Source organism: Mya arenaria, chromosome 15 (assembly GCF_026914265.1).
Source record: "Mya arenaria isolate MELC-2E11 chromosome 15, ASM2691426v1".
Lineage (NCBI taxonomy): Eukaryota > Metazoa > Mollusca > Bivalvia > Myida > Myidae > Mya > Mya arenaria.
This window is the reverse complement of record NC_069136.1, coordinates 3,728,241-3,751,084: the sequence shown is the minus strand read 5'-3', so window position 1 is coordinate 3,751,084 and position 22,844 is coordinate 3,728,241. Positions and strand designations below refer to the sequence as shown.

At 35.4% G+C, this 22,844-nt stretch overlaps 4 protein-coding genes across 5 annotated transcripts in view; 2 read left to right on the top strand and 2 right to left on the bottom strand.

Annotated features, from left to right (window-relative positions):
• Positions 1-961: 961 nt before the first annotated feature.
• Positions 962-18,072, bottom strand: LOC128220496 (NF-kappa-B-activating protein-like). 2 transcript variants are annotated; one of them, XM_052928918.1, is made up of 9 exons: positions 17,974-18,072; positions 15,839-16,518; positions 14,945-15,025; positions 14,344-14,405; positions 12,937-13,015; positions 11,845-11,954; positions 11,273-11,369; positions 10,732-10,881; positions 962-1,663 (listed from the first exon to the last, which is right to left on the bottom strand). In XM_052928918.1, exons 2-9 carry the CDS (start codon positions 16,447-16,449, stop codon positions 1,495-1,497), a joined length of 1,359 nt encoding a protein of 452 aa, XP_052784878.1. In that variant the 5' UTR covers positions 16,450-16,518; positions 17,974-18,072; the 3' UTR covers positions 962-1,494. The 2 variants fall into 2 exon arrangements, with proteins under 2 accessions (XP_052784878.1, XP_052784879.1); XM_052928919.1 differs by having other exon boundaries at positions 18,000-18,045.
• LOC128220495 (uncharacterized) lies at positions 1,720-5,289 on the top strand. Its single transcript, XM_052928917.1, has 2 exons — positions 1,720-3,305; positions 3,783-5,289. The coding sequence occupies exons 1-2, from the start codon at positions 2,689-2,691 to the stop codon at positions 4,726-4,728; spliced, it is 1,563 nt and encodes a 520-aa protein (XP_052784877.1). The 5' UTR covers positions 1,720-2,688; the 3' UTR covers positions 4,729-5,289.
• Positions 5,591-10,114, top strand: LOC128220497 (uncharacterized). The gene is made up of 2 exons (XM_052928920.1): positions 5,591-6,647; positions 6,917-10,114. The coding sequence occupies exon 2, from the start codon at positions 6,938-6,940 to the stop codon at positions 7,844-7,846; it is 909 nt and encodes a 302-aa protein (XP_052784880.1). The 5' UTR covers positions 5,591-6,647; positions 6,917-6,937; the 3' UTR covers positions 7,847-10,114.
• A 2,393-nt stretch (positions 18,073-20,465) lies between the features above and the next one.
• LOC128219751 (GRIP and coiled-coil domain-containing protein 2-like) overlaps positions 20,466-22,844 on the bottom strand; it is a 30,044-nt gene continuing 27,665 nt past the window's right edge. The window contains exon 30 of the mRNA XM_052927709.1: positions 20,466-22,739. Coding sequence (XP_052783669.1) covers positions 22,669-22,739 — 71 coding nt within the window. The 3' untranslated portion in view covers positions 20,466-22,668. The remainder of the gene's footprint in view (positions 22,740-22,844) is intronic.

Sequence of the window (22,844 nt, the reverse complement as noted above, 5' to 3'; positions counted from 1 at the left end):
GATTTGAGGATTCATAGAGCCAAAGGTCAAGGTCACAGTGATCTTGAATGGTAAAAGGTTGAGTGATAACTCAAAAATGCCTGAACCCATGGCCTTCAAACTTGACTTGGAGTTGCATCTGACTTGTAGATGACCCCTTATGATTTAAGGGGTCATTGGGTCAAAGGTCAAGGTCACAGTGACCTTGAACGAAAAAAACTTGTCTGTGTGATAACTTGACAACGCCTGCACCCATGGCCCTCGAACTTGACAATTAGGTTTCTGGTGACCAGCTGATGACTCTGGATTTTGAGTTCATAGAGTCAAAGGTCATGGTCATAACACACTCTATCCTCACACTTTAATGGTCATTATCTTAAAACTGCCTTAACGGCAACAAATTAGCTGTCATTTCGGTCCATGCATATTTCATTCAATTGTCCATATAATCCTGACAACATGGCGCCGGGGGGGGGGGGGGGGGGGGGGGGGGGATAATGTTTGACAAACATCTCTTGTTTTATGAATAGACCTAGACCACTTGACCCAATATTGTACCACGTCTACATGATACATTGAGGAGTAGAAAATGTGACAAAAGATTTATTAAAATCCTTCGAAGGGTGCAAGATATATACAGTATACGGAGGGTAGACAAATTAAAGGCTCCAGCCCGAGACCTTGTACTGGGACCATCACCAATGGTAACAGGGTTCTGCACGTTGCCATGATGGAATATAGTTAATAAAATCCTTCTGTAATGTAGGAGATATGGAGAGGACTAAAGAATGTAACTGATAGGACAAAGGGCATCCCTCCCACCTCATGCTATATTTTCTTTTTTTTCTTTCTGAAGCCAGTGACTTCTTTTATTTTCACAAACCATGTGTTGAATGGGGTTGGCGATCCTTAAATTAATTTTAACAGCCATCAACCCCAATCTTATTTAAATAATTGGGAGGCACAATAAACTCCAGACAAATGACACGGGATCTTATTTATTCATTCAAATATTGTACAGATACTGTATTTGGACTTTTATGGTCCATGTACCTTAAATCATAGCACAAATGTATGTTCAATTTATATCATGAATTAAAACAATGAATTAGTCAGCAGCCAACAAATATGACTCAAATATAAAAATTCAACATAATTTGCTTATTAAACTGTATATACATATGACATCAAACTTGTATTGCAAATGGGTTTTTTATAACAATAAACCAGTAATGAAACACCTTTTTTTCAAATGTTCAAAGATGCTCTAAATACTGTACATGTATCTCATAATAGCAAAGTCATCTGTAGGATATTAAGTTTACAACAACATGTACATGTAATGAACTATACAACAGTATGACAGTATTCTAATGTTCCTTTTCACAGAGCCAGTACTATTCATCCTGGCCATTGAGTAACAGCAAATTGTTGCTGCATCACTTCCGCCAAAACTGTTATAAGTTATCATATCATCAAATATCTTCTCACCATATATATCTATTAAGTAACCAATCATTTTCGAGCATCTATTTTCTTCCGTACCATTTCCCGCAACTGTGACAGGATTTTTGTCTCTCGTTTCGACCGTTCCTCATGATTGAAGTTAGCGAGCGCTCGTTTTTCATCGGCACTGTATATCTGGTTTTCTTTACGTAGACGTACCGCCTCCATTCGTCTATGTCTGAAAGATAAGAAATGGTATTTTGATGAAACAAATTGGACTTCCTATACAGGGTACATACAGCCAGACTGGCAAAAAATTAAGGAGTTTCAAAAAGATTTCAAGGACTTCTATTTGATGTTCACGTTATTAATGGTGGTACTGTTAGGCAGATTTATCTTGTGGTTTTTTACTTTGTCAGATTTCAGGGCAGACTTGCCCATTGAACCATTTTCAATAAATTCTTTAATGCAATGTTTACACATTGTTTTGTGTTTATTTTTAAGGTCAACCAGCTAACAGAGAATAGCAAAGAGCTACATGAGAAGTGTCAACTTTTTTGTAAAGATGAACCTTTAATTACCACAGACACTTCATTTGGAGCAAAACAAGAAAGACTATTTAAAAAATACAAGCCCTCTGTGTTCGCTATATATGTTACATATTAACAAAAAATTATAATGGACAAATGTGCTTTATATTTATACATAATTTTTTTTTTAGGAATTAACACAAGTATCAGCAATTGCATGTACATTAACATTAACTTAACAGATGATAAAAAACAGGTATGTTGAAGGGAACTCATTATTATGATCATATTAATAAATTATTAATAACAATGATTAAACACAACGCTTGACAGATATCTCTGTTGCCTTACAAAAACTACCAGGGTATTTCATCAAACATATTAATGTCAACTCTTACTAAATACTTGAAAGCTCTTTGTTCAAACAGTCACAGTGGAAAAACAATATGAAATGAAAAATGAAATCTGATTCCTTTCAACACAGAGAATAAAGGCAAACCTGTTCACAAGTAATGTATGCAATAGCTTAAATGATTTTAACATACAAATGTACATACAAATGTACATGTATACAAACGAGAATACAAAAGTTTCAAAGAGGGCAAAAGGGAGCTAGCAAAAAGGGCAGGGTACTTCACCCTATAACTATTAACTACCGTAATGGAATATGTTTTAATATTAAAAGAGATCTAAAATGATAATCTTAATCAAAACAAATTGATTCCTTTAAAAAATGGGATCATCGGCTAGAAAACCTGACACTGAACTAACTAGGACAAACCAATCAAGAAAAAAGAAACAAACAATCAAGAAAAATGGGCGACGTGGAATTCTTCAAAAGGACAAATATGGAGATGTGTTTTACTATGACACTGAAAAAGACTGGTTTTACTATCTGGATCAAAATAATGTTCGGTACTACAAGGATGAAGATGGCGAAACTTTTTATCTGGATGAACAGGAGAGGCCATATCACCTCACATCTGATGGAGAAAAAGTTTACATGGACAATAAAGGAATCGCACAACTAGAAACTCCTGGGACAGATAATAAAGATGGAGTTGACCTTAACGCACTAAGTGAAAATGACAAAACAAGTGAAAATATGCCACCTTCAACAGCCAGTACAGCCATTTCCTTTAACATAAAACCCAAATTAGAGACACCAGTGCTCTTTAATGGAGTTCAAATCACAAGGAACATGCCATCTTTAGACAGCGTACCAAGCATTGAAATACTTGACCATCGTAATCGATGGAGTACCACTGAGTCTGGGAACAGCGACGTGTTTGATGTTGGAACAATGTCAACCTATTCCAGTCTGTCATTTGTTAGTTCCAACTTTAACAGGTAGGTAAATAAAGCAATGTATTAAAAGAAATCTTCAATGTCGTTCTAACCTTTTGGAACTTGTGTTAAATAGACCAAAGAAGAATATTTATGTCGTCAAAATAGGCTATTCATCTTTCTTTTTTTCAAATATTGAAGTTTTAAAAGTATGACTAATGAATTAATTAGTGTATTATGTATTTGTAAGAGGAATACTTATTAAATCCACTCACTTTGTTGTCAGTGTCAGTGCCCCCACAATACACATTCAGCAGACGCTATACCATGGTATAGTTGACAGTTGAGCCCTATTATCAACAGTGCTATCGAGAATTACATAACTCGGTATTAAAAATTTGCTTAAATTTACATGCAAAGAAAGTGTTATTTGTTATTACTGTTAGTTGACTCAAGGTACATGATGAGGTATAGACTATAATCGAGTCTCTGAAGTACTAATACTAGTAATAGTAATCACAAATTGCTTCTATAATACAGGGAAGCCCTGATTACACCAAACTACATCAACGATGAGTCGGAGGAGGTTGAGATACAAAGGGTAGCTCAAAATGAGGCTGAGAACCGAATTCTTCATAAACTTCTGGACCAGGAACGAAACAAGCCACAACTTCCTCCCGCGAAAAGCTACCGCAAAGTTGGAATGTTTTCCGTAAAAATCGACAGTGATAAGAATGACTGCATCATAAGTGGATCAGCATTTTTGCCGGACGGACAGCTGGTTATGTCTGACTATAAAAACAAGAAGTTGAAACTGTTTAATCGAGAGTTGCAGTGTGTAAATGCAGCTGAAGTGGGTTTTAGTCCGATTAAACTTTGCTCAGGAAAGAAAGACAATTTAATACATGTGGCTTTTAAGAGTCCATCTACTTATGGTATAAAAATATTCAAAGTAGAAAAGAATGAATTCCAAAACACTATCACAACAACTACACCTTGGCCTATAGGAGGACTAGGGAGAAGTAGTAATGGCCTTGCAGTAATGCAGTCGAAATCTGAAGCTTGGTTTGTCCATTTACTGAACTTGAAAGGCAAACTTCTCAGAGAAATTGACCTTCGAAAAGAAGGCTACAAACTGTCCAATTCTGAATATCTTGTCATCACTGAAGACCTGGATATTGTAGTTACAGACAGGGGCCATAACTCTGTCATATCTTTTAACCATATTGGGGAAGAAGTGTTCACATATACGCAACTCCGAGAGCCTATGGGCTTGTGTACTGATGGCAAAGGTTCTATTTTTGTAACAAGTCCTGGAATTGTTCACCAGATTTCAAAATCCGGGGAGAGAATTCAATCCCTCATGGCAAGGGATACCATTGGATTAACTCCGGTGAACATATGCTATGATACTGAAGACAACCTGATGGTGTTCGCAGGAAATGCCAACACTATGTCTGCATTTGAAGTGACAGATTCTCAATAAAAACTTGTTTTCTAAATAAATTGATGACATTTATGTTCTGATCAGTAAAATGAAAGTACATTTCCCACCTGGATTTGGTGGCCACCTGTCTTAAGAAGTCAATTTTGCCTTTTCCCACAGGTGGCCACTTTACAGGTTTGATTGTGTGTGATTTTATTTCATATGCTTTTTATACTTTAAAATAAATGCCAGAATTAATTTTCAAGTAGCCCGAGTTTCAACTTTAAGGCAGTTATAGTTCATGTATCACAAATTACTATTGCTGTTTCTCAAGTAGCAATAAATTGTTTTATTTGTACTACATGTACTATAACATTATGTGGAAATGTATTGGTTGAACCAATGGGATGACATTATTATTCAAATATGTGACATTTGAATTCCTACCTGAATGCTAGTGGTTTTTAAATTCAGCTAAATGAACAAAGAAGAAAATATGTCAAAAACTAAACCAGTTAAAATGACAAAACATAAACTATGGTACATTTATAGGTTTAAGGTTATTTAACATTGTTCTGTACAATACGAATATATATATATATATTTGGACGAGTTCATAGCTTGGAAAGTCATATTGGACCAGCCGCAAGCAATCTTAATAATAATACTAAAAACAATAATAATAATAATAATAATAATAATAATAATCATAATAATAATAATAAAATAATAATTTCCGTTTTAACAAATGACAATATTGATCCGATAATAACAGAAGCTTTATCGTAACACTTTATCTAGAGCGCCTGTTGATACGGACTTTTATTCGGAACCTGTTCATAGGTTTCGTTGTTTATCATAGGTTTAACATGGGACCTTTGATTAGTACAATACAGAATAAATATGGGATTTTGTACGCACTTGTGTCCCAATACGGAAATATATAGTATGGTCACATGGTCCAAAGAAGTCTTGGACGTATAAATTAGGTATAGAATAAGTATTCATATTGGTCAAGTTTCTTATGTGTGCATATTTCACCTGTTGGGGTGAAAACAAGTTTGATTGATAGGGGCGTGCCTGGACCATAAACAAAAAATTATTTCATCCATTATAAATATATGTTATCTTTAGAAATGAAAATTTAATGTTCGCCTGGCTGTGCTAGGCTTGAACATTTAATTTTAAAAAGACCTCCAAATAAACAATAACCTGTACAAGATGACTGGTGTGATGGTGTTATGATTAATAATATGATGATATTTCAATAATACTAACTGTTCTTTTTCTTATGGAACTATTTTGTCCCATTCTCGCTACATGAAGGATTCTATATATACTGCACTTATCTGGGGCTGTATTCAATATAATTTTTATTCTAAGACATGCCTCAGTGATTCCATACATTCTTTAGTCCAATCAAAACAATCTGAAATTTTAGTCAAACAGCTGGTTATTACATTCAGCCCCTGATTTCAAATTTACCCTCAAATGACCTTTAATCTGTGAAAGTTTAGAGAAATAGAAGAAAAAAAAAAGTTGCAAGTATACATGTACTATTTTTTCTTCTTAGTATCAGTATCATTAAAACATTTAAAGAATGGTAAGGTCATACATGTTATTTGTTTGCCTTAATGCAAAAAACTTGAGTAATTATAAAATTTGTCCCATGGAAGAAATGTGTCAATATAATCAGATCACCAGGTTAAAAACAATAGAGTTAATTGACTAAAACAATTGGAGGTGAAATTTAAGAAAATGTTTGATACCAGTCCATGAGAATCAAACATTAATAGTTCATTAACCAGTCTAACTGAATTCGGTGTTACATACTTTGTGTTTAAGTTGTTAATATTGTGAAATAAAAAGTGTGCTGATGATGAAACATGTCAATATTTTTTTATTATTTAAATGGATACAACTTAGAGCATAAGCTTCATGTTTGAAGTCCAGCTGTTTGCAGATGTGTACATAATATAGTAAGTTTTAGTTTTGTTTTGAAATTATTTGAAATAATGTACAACTACAAATTAAAAAAAACAAAAAACTCCAAGATCATTTTTTTTTATCTAAAACCCCTTTAGATCTCAGATTCTATTTATTAAACAATTCTTTTTCAAGAAATTTTTCTCATATGCTATCTTCAAACTTAACTCAGTTTTTATTGTTAATTTTCAAACAAATAATATTTAAAAGAGTTAATGGAAAATATTATTATTACTTAATTATTTAAATTTCAATCTCTTAGGCGGTCAAATAACCAATCAAAATGGGATGTTGCTGTTCTCGGAAGAAGAAAGTAGTCCGCTGGCAGGTAGCAGACGAGGGTCCTGCTGATGAAAAATTCACCAACAAAGAGTGGCTACCCAAAATCATCACAAAAAAGCCCAGATACGCTCACCCTGTGGGCTCGTTCGGGGTCAAGATACTCGATGATGAACAGGAATGCAATATAACAGGAGCAGCGTTCTTACCAAATGGGGACATATTTCTTGTAGATAAAGCAAATAAAAAATTGAAACTTTTTGATAAAAAGAGTTACAAGTTTATAATGAGTTCTCAAGTTCCATCTTATCCAGAAAGTGCATGTGGGATTCCTGATTCTCCGAATGTTTTTGTGACTTTTCCCGCATCAAGTAGAATACGAAATATTGGAATGTCAAGGAGCGAAATGCAGCGTGTTGATACAGTACAAACAATTGGTAGATGCACAGCTATAAGTAGTAACAAGTACGGTGGTCTAGCAGTGGCGGTCAACATGATGGGCAACCAATGGCAGATACATCTAATGAATGCAGCAGGAAAAGTGCAGAAGAAAATCCACTCAGAAATGCTATTTGTGAACCCAGAACATATAGCCATAACACCAGAACTGAACCTTGTGGTGTCGGACAAGGGTAACAACACTATTTTCCATCTGACCCCAGAAGGCTATGTGATATTTGCATACAAAGACCTTCTATCGCCCAAAGATGTTTTCGTGGATAAAAAAGGCTATATATACGTTATTGGGTCAGACAGAATCCATCAGCTTAATGAACGAGGAGAGAAAGTTCAGTACATGTTGTCAAAGGCAGAGATAGGATTTTCTCCACAGACTTTAGCCTACCGGGAAAAAGATGAATTCCTTCTGGTTGCTGGAAGGTCAGACAAGGTCAAAGTCTATGCAATGAGTTGATTAAAATTGAAACATTGTGTATCTCAATTCATGAATTTATTAATCTGAAAACTGGTTTCCACTATAAAGTTAACTTAATTTTGAACAATGTGTTGTCAAAGTCTCCTCCAGCAGTTGGTTTAAACATATTTTGTTCAACATATAAAACAAACTACACAGAATATGCACACCCACAAGTTGTCTATAATATTGAAATAGATTGGAACGAAAGCATAGCTTATAGAATTCTTGCAGTTGATGTACAAGATTGTAAATGTGTATCTCATTTAAGAGCTCATGATTCTAAACGTCCAAGACCTGACTGTGACTAGAACGGATTATGTCTGATTCATAAGCAGAATAGGATTTTTTAAAAGCTTAATACATACTAGAACTCCGCGAGTCGGATGTGTCGCCTGACGAATTATTTACTGTCGACATTATAGCTGTTAGATTGGCATTTTATTCATTTATAGACAATGATGTTGCCATTTAACTTTCAAGTGTAGGTGGCATTTGAACCCTCAATCAGATATACCTACGGAATAAGTTTCAGGTTGAAACCTCCTATAGTTTACGAGATATGCCACGGACAAAACCTAAGCAAGAAAATTAACAAAGGGCAATAACTCTAAAAATATGGCAGCAAGAGTAACGGTTCTTGTGCACTGCACTTGCCCTCAATGAGATCTATCTAGCTATGAAGTTTCAAGTTGATACCTCTTATATTCTTCAAGATATGGCCCGTACAAAACTTTAAGCATGAAAATTAACAAAGGGCAATAACTTTAAAACTAATTGTGCATTGCACTTGCCCTCAATGAGATATATCTAGCTATGAAGTTTCAAGTTGATACCTCTTATATTCTTCAAGATATGCCCCGGACAAATCTTTAAGCATGAAAATTAACAAAGGGCAATAACTTTAAAACTAAGAAAGCAAGAGTTACTGTTATTGTGCACTGCACTTGCCCTCAATGAGATCTGTCTAGCTATGAAGTTTCAAGTTGATACCTCTTATATTCTTCAAGATATGCCCCGGACAAAACTTTAAGCATGAAAATTAACAAAGGGCAATAATTTTAAAACAAAGAAAGCAATAGTAACAGTTCTTGTGCACTGCACTTGCCCTCAATTAGATCTATGTACATATGAAGTTTCAAGTTGATACCACTAATAGTTTAGGAGATATACCCCGGACAAGCGAAAATGTGACGCGGACGCCGCCGACAAAAGTAACCCCTATATGTCGTCTTTTCAGGCCACACAAAAATGGGTGTTTTCCAGTATTTTCTCATAAAAAGAGGTCACCATCATGAAATAATATCATTATAAGATTATTATTATCTTGATAGACAACCAGCACTTTAAATAGTGCAATAACTTTTGATGTGACATCATAGGTAAACAACCTTGACAAGCTTTTATACTCTGAGGTTTTATGTATTTGGTCCTGTTAATCATCAAATTAGTATTTATATATTATAAATAGAATGTCACATTCAAGGTTATTCAATATAAAATTGATTAAACTCATTTAATTAAACTGATGAAATCTCACCAAGACTTTTTTTTTATATTTCAGAATACTTGTTTAATTAATTCCGTATTGAATGACAACTCATGTAATTTCCCCTCTCTCTCTATATATATATGGTTGAGGACAACATGATCATGCTGTAGTATAATGGGATTAATGTGTTGAAAAAGTTTCCTTTTTTGTAAGTTTGTTATAATTGTTAACATTTTTGTAATTCACACGAATAAACATGATTAATTTTATGATTTTTTTAGTTGATTTTTATAATTCTTTTTTTGTATGAAACAAATCATGTGAAAAACATATTTACATTAATTTTTAAGAAAAGTTGTATTCATTCATAATTTTTGTTATATTATTATCATAATCTTATTCATGCAGTTTCTGCACCAAAGAAGGCAAGACAAATCAGTTTTCAGCCCATGTATGTGATTCTACAGCGACATTTTCAAGTAAACCAAATGCCTAGGTCCTTGTTTGGACAGTTATATTCTCAACTCAACTTCAGAATGCAACACCAAAATAATTGTGGCTATCCCCATCGGAAATCGGTCTCATGGTATTGAAGATCATTTCACCACCCAAAAGGCTAAACAAATTAACATCAAAGCAACTTGTTGGAGCCTCTCAAATGGACACAAGTAAGGGTTTCTGCCCAGTAAAAGGCCTTTAGGGACATGAGAGAGATTCACATGAACATTTAGCTGTCTTTGCAGTCAAGTGGATTGAAAAGGAACTAGGTTAATAGACGTTATCAAATGAATTTATGTTATTGCCAATTTTTCTGTTTTAGTATTTACTATTTGTTCTACATTTTACATTAAATAGCCAATATGCACACATATACGACTGACTTCAGACCATTTAAACATGCCAGTTTCATAAGACTACTTTCAGTAATGGAAACATGCTTGTGAAATGATATCAAACAATCATTACTGAAATTGATCAAAATGTTCAACATCAGCGACCATCGATAGCAATTTTGTCATATCAGGTAATGAGTTAATAAAATAATATCCCTATTAAAGAGAAGTTGTTTTACAGTTTTTAGACCATTAGTCCCATTTCTCCCTCTTTCGTTAAAGATAAATATTCAGCAAAAGATCCTTCAAATTTGAATTTGCAAAATATGTAATTTCCTCAAGGCTAGATGAGTAGGAACGACAGGCATATCAAAAAGCATAAAACATTAAAGTATAACATAATGAACCAAATTGCAATTCAGAAGTGTTTGTACATGTATAAAGATGTTCTGATATTAATCTTCAATTATCAGTAGTAAATATTTGGTATACTTTCCAACACTAGTTTACACTGGTTGAAATACATACTCTAATTCTAAGAAAATGCAAAATTCCCCTACCTGCTACCACTCATAACAAAGCCGACATCCTCGTAAGACACTATTTCATCAGGGGTGAGCCCGATTTCACCTCTTCTAGGAATACGCTTGCCCTCCGCGATATAGGCTGCCATAGCAGCACCTTCACCCGGCAACAAGGCATGGCCGAAACTGGAATTGAACAAATCATGAGGTTATTTCACATAACAGGTATAGATATCACTGGAACAAGCAATTAGCACATCAAACATTATGAACGTCAAGAACATTATAAGGAATCAGGGATCAGACTTTCATAACACAGCTTAGAAATACATTCACTCTCAAGTCACCTCAGAACAAGGCCTAAAATAGTAAGATTTTGTATTGCTTGAAAAAACAAAGTCTCAAAAACTGTTTTAACATTTCGAAAAACATTTGTTTCTAAATATTGGAAAGAATGTATTAAGAACAGCTCATTCTTTCTTAGGAATAAAACAGTTAAAGATATTGTGAGAATTGAAAAGAAAGGAGAAAATTCAATTACAGATGCTTCTCTAATTCTTACAGCCCCAGTACTTACTCCTTCTGTGAAAGGCCAGCGGTGGTGGAAGCCATGGGCTGGGGACCGACTTCTTCATCATCGCTGTCTTCCTCATGCTTGCTAGCCTTAGAGTGACCTGTAAACACAAACCAGGACCACATAGTTACACTGTTATTTATCTGGGGTGGTATTCAATACATATCTATGTAGTCAAACCCTGTTGGCCTGAACTCCCAGGGAGCGGCAAAAAAATCTTTGAGCCTCAGAAAATTAGAGTCAAGTGGAAATGTTTACCTTCAGTATTAAGAAATCAGTTCTTTACATCTAGTCCGAGTCAACGCTGAATTCATGACTGTAAAAGTATTTTCAACTTTTGGCCATAAACCCACATGTAAAGCGTCTTATTGCTTCTGTTCAGAATAGGCACCCTTCTAGATAAGTTAATAAAAATTTCCTAAGGATTTTGTTATTGTATCAACACATTGACAATAGTGCAGCCTGCAATGACACTATGTAATGTATGTATACAGGAGACAACCTTTGATGAAAAAAATGGAACAAAAACTTGTCAATTTTTAACTGCATATAAGGGCTGTGAAACATTAACTTACTGGAAGCTTCTACCCACTGACCCTCATGGCCCTCACTATCATCCGAGTCATCAGAATCACTAGACACACGCTTCTTTTTCCTCTTTTTACTCTTGTGACGAGACTTTTTACTGCAACAAGTAGATCAGATATGACAATGTACAGGTATTACGCTTTATATATATATAACTATATATTATATCAGAGGAATTTTCACCCATATGGCAAAGATCAGTACTTAAAATATTGTTCTCCAAAAAACTCTTTAAAACAATGCAGTAAATCATAATTTTATAGTTACCCCAGCATTTGTGTGCTCCTAATAGATTGCATGTGTTAATTGTTTTAGTAAAACATATATGTTAATTTTGAGTGTTACCTAATGTAGTCTGTCTTCACCAAAAGAGTCAGGGGTTTGTGCACTACCACAGCCAATTTCTCATGTCTATTTTAATTGCACTTGTACTGATAAAAGGTTTCAACCCAGGAAATGGACTTACACCAGCTTGTAGCTGTCTATACCATCAAACTATCATTAATTGGTATACATTCCATTGATCCTGAAATGTCTTTTATAATGCGCTGGGCATATGCCATTCTATAAAAAAAATTCCCATCAAGCAACTTTCTTCTAAATACTATTATCAGTCAGTCAGAGACATTAATATCAAATACTACTACTCTTGTCTTAATTCCCCATCACTTATACTGTAGGCAGAGTCAAAAGCCCGGGACTAACCAATCAGTGATCAGTATTCGCTACAACTCCTGTTGTGTGTATCAGTAAGTTGATCCACTAAACAATAGGCTTCACTATATACTTAAACACAACCTTCAGCAAGATTGTTATCAACGTGGTTGGTGTGTAACCTAACTTATACAATGGGGTATGGGTTTATATGCACGACGTCAGCAGCCCGAGTATGTGCCCTATCAATAAATGGCGCAGATATTAGGTGTTTATATGGGAACAGATTGCTTTTATTTTGTTTATAGTTAAAGGTAAGCATTGTTCAAGTCGTTCAATAGGAAGATAGACCCACCAGACAACACAATTACATTAGGGACATACTAGGACATTTACGGTATTTTTTTCAATTTCAGTTAGCGCACCTCTTTTTGCTGTGTTTCTTATGCTTCTTTTTTTTCTTGGACGACTTCTTCTTCTTTTTCTTCTTCTTTCGTCTTTCACCTGAAAGTAATACATGGAAAAACAGAATACAGTAATTGTCCTCATAGATCTACAGCTCTCACAAGACTGACACATAATCCCACACGCCACCTGGACACTGGAATGCTCGACTATATCAAAATAATCACATGAATTCTGACAAAACCAATAGACAACTGACATGCTCACACTTATAAACCCAGATCCTGTGTTTTGTGCTTTTGTTATGTTTCAAATCTTGACTAGATTTGTGAAGATATCCACAAAAACCCAAACTGATTGGGGACATCTATCAGGTCATGTGCATTTATGATCTATATACAGTATACATATACAAATAGATCCAAAACAACTGCTAAATGTCAACTCATATAAGACCAACATTGTCACATACCCCTTGTACTTGATTACTGTTATTTTCACTGCAAAATTCACTGCTTTTCAGTGTAAGGATTGAAAAGTTTTGGCGAAACATGCATGGATCACTGTTAGATTAGATTTCAATGCAATACATGATGTGCTGAGATATTAACATAAATGTGGTTACATGCAAAATTTTAACCAGAATTTTTAAGTGTAATAATAAACGGCCATTATTTGCAAAATACAGTTAACTAACTTGGTTATTCAATTAGGTTGGGTGGTTGAATACCATTGTATAAAGTCTCAATGCAATACATCAAGTAGTTGCTGAGATATTATCCTATGTGTGCAAACATGCAAGACCTTAACCAGAATTTCTAAGTCGCATAATAAAGGGGCAAAAATTATATAATATGAAAGATAGAGTTATCTTACTTGATTAAATAAGAAGGTTAAATGGTTGGGAGCCTGTGTGTAAAGTTTCAATGCAATACATGATGTATTCGCTGAGGTATTGACTTAAAAGTGGTTACATGCAAAACCTTAACCAGAATTTCTAAGTCTAATAATAAAGGGCAATTATTTTGCATTAAATGCAAACTAGAGTTATCTAACTTGGTTAATTAAGTAGGTTGGATGGTTGAGTACCATTGTATAAAGTCCCAATGCAATACCTCAAGTAGTTGCTGAGATATTTACCTACGTGTGCTTGGACGCAAAACCTTAACCACGGGGTGACGCCGACGCTTGGGTGAGTAGAATAGCTCTCCTTATTCTTCGAATAGTCGAGCTAAAAATGAAGCTTCCAAACAAAACCAACAATTTTGTCAAATCTAGTTACTTAAATTAATTATAAACAATTTTGTAGTGTTCATTAGATTTGTACCATGACTGAAGATCAGATACATCACCTTCAGTGTTGTCAATGATCTTATATTATTATTGATTACAGATAACATATACATCCATTTGTCATGACAATGTACCTTCAGAGCTAGAAGTTGTGTCTGATCCGCTAATTCCTTCACTATCTTCTGATTCCTCTGACCTGCAAATGGATTACATACATGTACATGTAGTTTAATTTACAATTAAATTGTTCACAAGGGCGTTACTAGATAGTCATCACAGCCAGATTTATGGGCCTTGCTATACTTTTGGGCATTGTCATACGTTTCATTTTGTGTGTTATATATATATACACACAAAATGAAACGTATATATATATAAAACATTTATTGAGTTACAGCCAAGAATAAAGTTTCTGCACCAAAAAGACAGCATGTATGGTATCATTATTATAATTAATTCTTTTGAACAAATTCAGCAGCCACAAGCTAATGGAAGTGTGTAAAACTATATATTATATATATGCCATAGCTTGCAAGTGCCACAATTATACACTCAAAGTATGTCAAGGATTTATACTGAAATATGTTTATCTTTTTTTTTAAGCTTATAAAATTTGCTTTTTAGTCAGAATCTTGAGATCCTTTTTTCTGAGGTTTCAAGCTGGACTCACTAAAAAGTTACAGGAGAGGGCTACCTCTAACATCCTTTACAATTTATTTATGAAGTATCACATACTCTGATTTCATAGGAGATGGAGACCTTCCCCAGACTTCAGGGGCTCCAAGAGCTCCAATTCGCTCCCGGTCAACTCGACGTCTGAAAGATAGAGACAAACAATTACAGCCAGTACCAATTTGAACAGGTATATTTTGGAAAAAAAAACCTTGATGTTAAGCCTTACACATATTGTAATCATTATTAATATTATATCAGGATATGCTTTTTTTATCTGCTGAAAAAGTCAATCTTCTGAGTCTCTGTCAAAAGTCATTATAATTAATTTGTGGTAACAAGTTTTTTCTCAAAGAAGAAATGTACAGAATATTTTTAAGTCATTAAATGTTACTATATTCCCATTCATTATGTGTCTCAATTATAATTGCAATTAAGTAACAATTTAGGATCTTAAGTATACAAATTACTCCATTGCAGAAGGAAATAGTAACAAAATCTCACAGAATGGTTGGGACCCTGTCTGCAGCTGACATCCATAAAAATACATTGTATTGTCAAGGAAATACAGTCTGATGTTAGTGTTACACTGAGGTTAAGTTTATAGTTGACAAAGTGGTCAATAAATGTATCAGTAGATAAACAATAATTGTGTTCTGCAATAAAATAAATGTTTCGAATCAGGATAAGCATTATTAGGAAAAAAACACATAAAAATTGCCCAGGAAAAGACCCCCTGCACTTCAATTAGGACATCTGCATCTATCAATTTTTTAGTACAAAATGTGATATTTTCTAATTCAAAGATACAAATTTATAATAATATTTAAAATAACAAAGAAAAATGGTCAAATAAATTAATTTAAAGCAAATCTCCTTTACCCATCATTTTCAGACAGTCAGTAATACATATATATATATATATTTATTCTGGAATTGAAGAAATATGGTCCATACCTTTCAAAGAAATCATAGTGTGGCTCATTGTCACCATGTCTCCCACCGTAGCCATTTTCATTGTCATGCTTGTTCCAAGGACCCCTTGGAGAACCTGACCTTTGACCTCTATGCACGGGAGACCTTTGACCTCTTTGCACTGGAGACCTTTGACCTCTTTGCACTGGGGAACTTGGTCTTTGACCTCTGTGCACAGGAGACCTTTGAACTCTTTGCACTGGGGATCTTGATCTAACACCTCTATGCTCAGGGGATCTTGTTCTTTTCACATTTGGAGAACGTGATCTGTTTCTATTCACTGGAGACCATTTCTTTCGAGGTGGCGACCTACTTTTCGATCTGGAAACAGATCTTGTTCTTTTTGAATGCTTTTTTCGTTCATAAGGTGATGGTGACTGCGAGTCACTATCTGATGGACTGTATCGTCCTCTGTTTTTGCTAGATTTGTGAGATTTTGACTTTCTGTCTCTTTCTGTTGAGCTGGAGTATGACCTTGACCTTTTTCGTGGAGGTGATCTTTGACCCTTTGACTTTGAATGTCTTGGTGATGAGCCATGCCTCCTTGATTTTGGGGGAGGTGAACTATCACTGTCAGAACTGCTACGAGCCATTTTTCACTTGTTTATGATATTGGTTCTTTTGCTTCACATGAGCAGTTTTATGTCAGATGATTGCATAACCTGAAAATACATGCAACATTTAATACATTCAACTGTATTTACAAGTAGCAAACTATACTACTTAGATTGGCAGACCAGACAGCTCAGGTCTGCAGACCATACAGCTCAGATCGATGGACCATACAGCATTAAGTTAGCAGATACTGCTGAAGGTATCCATTCATTTACATAATGGGCAGAGTTATTCATGTCATTCAGATTGAGCCAACTGACACTGTTACCGGTCAGATGCAGATCAACAATCACTTACTACATTGGCAATTAATTGTTCTTGACATGATTGTGTTTATTTACTTAAGCTGAATAAACAAACATTCAGAAGATGGCTTGCGGCTCATTTCATCTTCAGATTCCAGATTACTGGCTCTTGCACTGAAATTCTTCTAGGTCAAAGTTGACACTTACTACAAATTTATGATGTGACAATTTAGGGTCATTTATAATTTCTGTGCGTCAAAACCCAGGATCTCAGCTCAACTGGAAGCCCCATTAAAGGTCAAGTTGAATGTACAAAGTTCATAACTTAATGTGCCACCTAAATTTTTAAATAAGACTTCAAAGACTCCAGGGCTTCTATTTATACAAATTAAGCCAACCAGACGCAATGAACGCCACCATAATTCAGGATACAATTGTGTTAAAGAGACAATAGCTGTGGAAAACTCACATGTTAAATACAATATTTCATGACAATAAATGGGCGGAATAACAACTTAAGCCAAGGATACAAGGATACAACCACCATGGCACTAGTCCATATGACTTCAGAGTCTTTGACGATTTTTTTTTGGCAACTCTACATGTCCATATCCCACTTACTGTTTTCCTAGCCAAGAATGACAGATCCCAGCGGTAAGTATATTAAGCGGAAGATAAAGGGCACCTGCCATATAGATTCAAATTGACGATGCTTTGTTAACAGAAGTCGATCTGAATTAGACTAATTATTTGTGTTTCATTAAACATGTAAGTGTAATAAGAGAAAAGTATTGGCTAAAAGTAATTTATGTTTAACTTTATGTGGTTTTATTTAACAATGCAGTGTTAAATTTCGTGCAGTTACAGTTGAAGAACATATTTTACATTGGTATGAATCAGCCGACTTGTGGCGTTTAGCGAACAAAATGAATATCCAAATGCTAAAAAAAGTTCCCTATACGTACATTATTGTGGCTACCATGACACCAACACCATTTGGTTTATGTTATAATTATATGAATCAAAGAATCATACAAAAGGAATGGTAGAGCCTTAGCTTAGAACATCAGCCTACACGATTATAATATCAAGACAGGAACACTTTGAAATGTGTCCGGTAACCATTCCATTTTGGGCGATTAACAAAAAGCTGTTTTGTCGAACAGCAAAAGAAAAAGAAAAATAAGTTCAAAATTTATATTAAAACAAAGAAAATTAACTTGTCGCTCTATTAGAACATACGAGTAACTGACTAACCGTTTGCAAACGTTTCTGAGGTTTACCTAAAGAATGGTAATATTTACATAGACACCGCCGGAAGTAGTTTTCTGTACGTTTTTCAGAAGTCATAACGTCTCCACCAATGTTTATCACACCAAGCCGCATGAGTAGTCTGGAGTTCCTTCCCCTAACAGTACTATGGAATATCAGTAAGCAGGGAACCAGACTAGGCGCATGAGGTGAATTAGAAGTACTGCGGCTTTGTTGACTAACTCACACCTATAAAAAAAAATAAAAAAAATTCACACCTTTGGAGCAGAAAGACTGATCAATTTTCTGTCCTTCTCTAGTGATTACCTCTTATATGTGTTGCGTTTGTGCTTCTTATGTAGGTTTCTTTGGAGCCAAATTATACTCTACTAGTCGAGCTAGTTTAGATTTAATCAGATAAAAACAAGAGCTGTCACAGTATGTGACGAATGCCCCCGAATGTGACATTGACCTACGAACAAGGTCAGTACATGAAAAGTTGATCTTGCCTTTACGTGTCAAATACATATGGCAAGTTATTTTAAATTGCCTCTGAACATAAAAAAATACCACCCATACTTGACAACTTACACTGTTATGTCCTTATATTCAGATTTCCCTTGTGAATAAACACTTAGTGTATCTTTCACCTTAGAGGTAGGGACATGGGTCTTGCACACAACACGTCGTCTTGGTATGTGGAACACATGTAGCAAGTTATTTTAAAATCTGTCCATACAAGGGAAAGTAACAGCCCTGACACGACAACCTAAACTCTATGTCCTTATATGCAGCACTCCATTGTGAATAAACACTAATTGTGACCTTGACCTTTGAGGTAGGGACACGGGTCTTGCACGTGACACGTCGTCTTGGTATGTGGAACACATTTGGCAAGTTATTGTAAAATCTGTCCATACAAGAGAAAGTTACAGCCCGGACACGACAACCTATACTCTATATCCTTTTATGCAGCACTCCATTGTGAATAAACACTAAGTGTGACCTTGACCTTTGAGGTAGGGACACAGGTCTTGCACGCGACACGTCGTCTTGGGATGTGAAACACATGTGGCAAGTTATTTTAAAATCTGTCCATACAAGGGAAAGTTACAGCCCGGACGCGACAACCTATACTCTATGTCCTTATATGCAGCACTCCATTGTGAATAAACACTAAGTGTGACCTTGACCTTTGAGGTAGGGACACGGGTCTTGCACGCGACATGTCGTCTTGGTATGTGGAACACATTTGGCAAGTTATTTTAAAATCTGTCCATACAAGGGAAAGTTACAGCCCGGACACGACAACCTATACTCTATTTCCTTATATGCAGCACTCCATTGTGAATAAACACTAAGTGTGACCTTGACCTTTGAGGTAGGGACACGGGTCTTGCACACGACACGTCGTCTTGGTATGTGGAACACATGTGGCAAGTTATTTTAAAATCTGTCCATACAAGGGGAGTTACAGCCCGGACACGACAACCTATACTCTATGTCCTTATATGCAGCACTCCATTGTAAATAAACACTAAGTGTGACCTTGACCTTTGAGGCAGGGACACGGGTCTTGCACGCGACACGTCGTCTTGGTATGTGAAACACATGTGGCAAGTTATTTTAAAATCTGTCCATACAAGAGAAAGTTACAGCCCGGACACGACAACCTATACTCTATGTCCTTATATGCAGCACTCCATTGTGAATAAACACTAAGTGTGACCTTGACCTTTGAGGTAGGGACACGAGTCTTGCACGCCACACGTCGTCTTGGTATGTGGAACACATGTGGCAAGTTTATTTTAAAATCTGTCCATACAAGGGAAAGTTATAGAGCCGGACGGACGGACGGACGGACGGTGCGATTTTAATATGCCCACCTTAGGGGGCATAAAAATAATCATTAAGGAAATAAATTGTTTTATATTGTTATAATAATTCATTTTATATATAATATATAAATAAGGTTTGAAAAATGGAATAAAGTTTTGAAGAATTTAAACAGTTGGAATCATTTGAATGTGCATGGTTCATTCAACATACTCTTAGTTCCATCATTTTTGTCAACTCTTCTTGTTACATTCACTTTGTGATCGTTTATACTCTATGAGTCACTCATAGCTTTCTAAATGCAATAGGTAACATAAGAGATGGGACCTTTAAGTAGGGTCATCATGTAGGAGTGTTAAAGTGATGTACATGAACGCCTTCATCAGGGGTCTGGTCATTTCGTAATCTTTATCGGTGGCGATGGCATTGGTTAGCATATCAGACTCTGAATCAGAGGTTCGATACCCACTTGGAGCTTTGTCCATGATAGTACTGGTTATAAATCAGGAATGGTGAATGCTTCTTAATCAAATGTACATAACAGATTTTCAAACTGTACACACGTTCATCGCTATAAAACAGATCAAAAGAGCAAAAAATAAATTTACTGTTACAAGTATAATTATGTATTGTACTAATTTTATAAAAAAGAACAAGAAAAATATATTTCCGGAATTTTAATACATTTTCACAGGAATGTAACAAAGCCCAACAAATAATTCCACTGCAGAGTCAACAAGGCTCCAAATGTCCCTAAACATGCAATAAAAACATAACATTATTTGATGTGAACATACTGAAAAAGTGACATTTATAGATTGATAAATAACACATTTGCAAGTAGTCTATTTCAGTTTGAGCCCTTTTCAGCAAAATGAAGTAGATTCAGCATTATTTATATCTTCAAAAGATAAGAAACCTTATGTGAACTTCTCAACACCACTTACAGTGCTCCAACTAGGATTTGAAAGGCAGGGTCTTGGTCAGAAAGTGCATTTAATGAGCCTTTATGGGGCCCTAGCAAGGCTAATGTTCAATTCTTATTGCCTAAGCAAAGAAGACATATAAAGCTGTTATCTTTTCACAAGTGACAAAATTATATATATTTATTATCTGTATAGTTACCTATTTCTGATAATCAGCTGTCAAACAAAATAGCACAAAGGGGTGTAGTAAAAAGGCAGCAAGGTCCTGGAAAAGGGCAGTGGAGTGCCCAACCCTGCTATATTATGCCTAGCTGGAGCACTGCATTAACAATAGTTATTGTTACAAACAGTTTATATGTACACACAACAAACATCTTTTTATACTATTTCCACTGTCTGACCAAATGAAATGTGATAGAGTCCCTTTAAATAGAAGACATCAAACAAGATATCATGTTACATGTGCATCGACATGATGTGTATCAAGGAGCAACACTGCATGATAGATCACAACATCTTGAAGGAAAGGATGGTAAAACATGGCATACATGTGGCAAAAACACAACCAAGTATTAAATACCAGCACAAGTTTTGGTAAATTAATTCAAGAAGGAAATAAAATACTTTAGTTTCAGTAACAAAACCATTTAACAAGAACCATAACATTTTCATGTAAAATCAAAGAATGATAATTAAACTTTAAAGACATAACAGAGCATTCAATATCACAGTCTTAATCACAGATGTTTAAAGAATTCAACGATACAGCAGAAATGATAAATGACCACTCAATACCCAAATAATTTAGCTTAACATGCACTGTAACTTTTTGCTGGTTAATATGTTTCTTGTTAAGTATGCGATCGTCAAAAATACAGTTTACAGGAATTGTCAAGAGAACAGACACACATGAAAAGATATGTGACACTTTTGCTCTGAAAGAAATCGAACAAATATAAATTTCATCAAGCCATTGCGTTTATGTATAATAAATTACAATTGGTACAAATTTTACATGTTACTAGCTCTTTCAAATGTTACCTTTCGACAAATTCTTCTGAAATGTATTTGCATAATTATTCTTGATAAAATACAATGTAATAACATGTTCGTTTGAGAGCAAATAACACAATAATCAAAATCCCTAAAAATTATGAATAACATTCAGGCTATTAATCAACATAAGAGCAATGCATCTTTTGTCAAACCAGAAGTATACATGTAAACAGTATGTTTCTTTGCGATATATTTTCCCTGTCATCATAAGAGTTATGACCACAAATTGCTGTCCCCCTATATATCTATGTGAAGGTATATAACTAATTAACTATATATACATAATTATCTTATACAGATAGGCCACATTTATATACTGTACACCATAGCACATGTCTAAGACTCCTAATCCCAATATTTCACTATTACATCAGACACATCCACTTTTTTTAAAATGGCGATGAATGCAAGGCGATCAACAAGAAAAGTCAAAATTCAATGAAGAAATTTACTAATATAAAATAAATGAGTCCTGCTGGCATTCACATTTCACTACTTTATGTCTGAATCCTAATGTGGGCCTGGACCATTATTGAAGTGACCTAGGTGCACTATGTTAGCCCAAACCAGCTTTGTAGATAAGCCCCCCCATCGGCTCTGTGGTTGAGCCCCTATGTGAGCCCAAACCAGCTTTGTAGGTTGTGCCCCTATGTGAGCCCAGACCAGCGGTGTAGATAAGCCCCCCATCCACCCGGTGGTTGAGCCCCTATGTGAGCCCAGACCAGCGGTGAAGATAAGCCCCCCATCCATCCGGTGGTTGAGCCCCTATGTGAGCCCAGACCAGCGGTGTAGATAAGCCCCCCATCCACCCGATGGTTGAGCCCCTATGTGAGCCCAGACCAGCGGTGTAGATAAGCCCCCCATCCACCCGGTGGTTGAGCCCCTATGTGAGCCCAGACCAGCGGTGTAGATAAGCCCCCCAGCCACCAGGCTGAATAGGCTCCGTCTCTTCACCTGGAAACAGAATAAATACATAGCTCAATTTCAACATGCACATGGTTGATACATCATTGATGAAAATCAACAGGCTCATCAAATTTAAGTGTCCATTATTTAACT

What these genes read in the sequence shown, in the direction of transcription:
- LOC128220495 (XM_052928917.1), top strand. Translation starts at nt 2,689, where the DNA reads ATGGGATCATCGGCTAGAAAACCTGACACTGAACTAACTAGGACAAAC. An exon ending in GTTAGTTCCAACTTTAACAG is followed by an intron (nt 3,306 to 3,782) that starts GTAGGTAAATAA and finishes TCTATAATACAG; the next exon opens with GGAAGCCCTGATTACACCAA.
- LOC128220497 (XM_052928920.1), top strand. Translation starts at nt 6,938, where the DNA reads ATGGGATGTTGCTGTTCTCGGAAGAAGAAAGTAGTCCGCTGGCAGGTA.
- LOC128220496 (XM_052928918.1), bottom strand. Translation starts at nt 16,449, where the DNA reads ATGGCTCGTAGCAGTTCTGACAGTGATAGTTCACCTCCCCCAAAATCA. An exon ending in CCATCTCCTATGAAATCAGA is followed by an intron (nt 14,406 to 14,944) that starts GTATGTGATACT and finishes ATCCATTTGCAG; the next exon opens with GTCAGAGGAATCAGAAGATA. An exon ending in GCTGGCCTTTCACAGAAGGA is followed by an intron (nt 10,882 to 11,272) that starts GTAAGTACTGGG and finishes GTTCAATTCCAG; the next exon opens with TTTCGGCCATGCCTTGTTGC.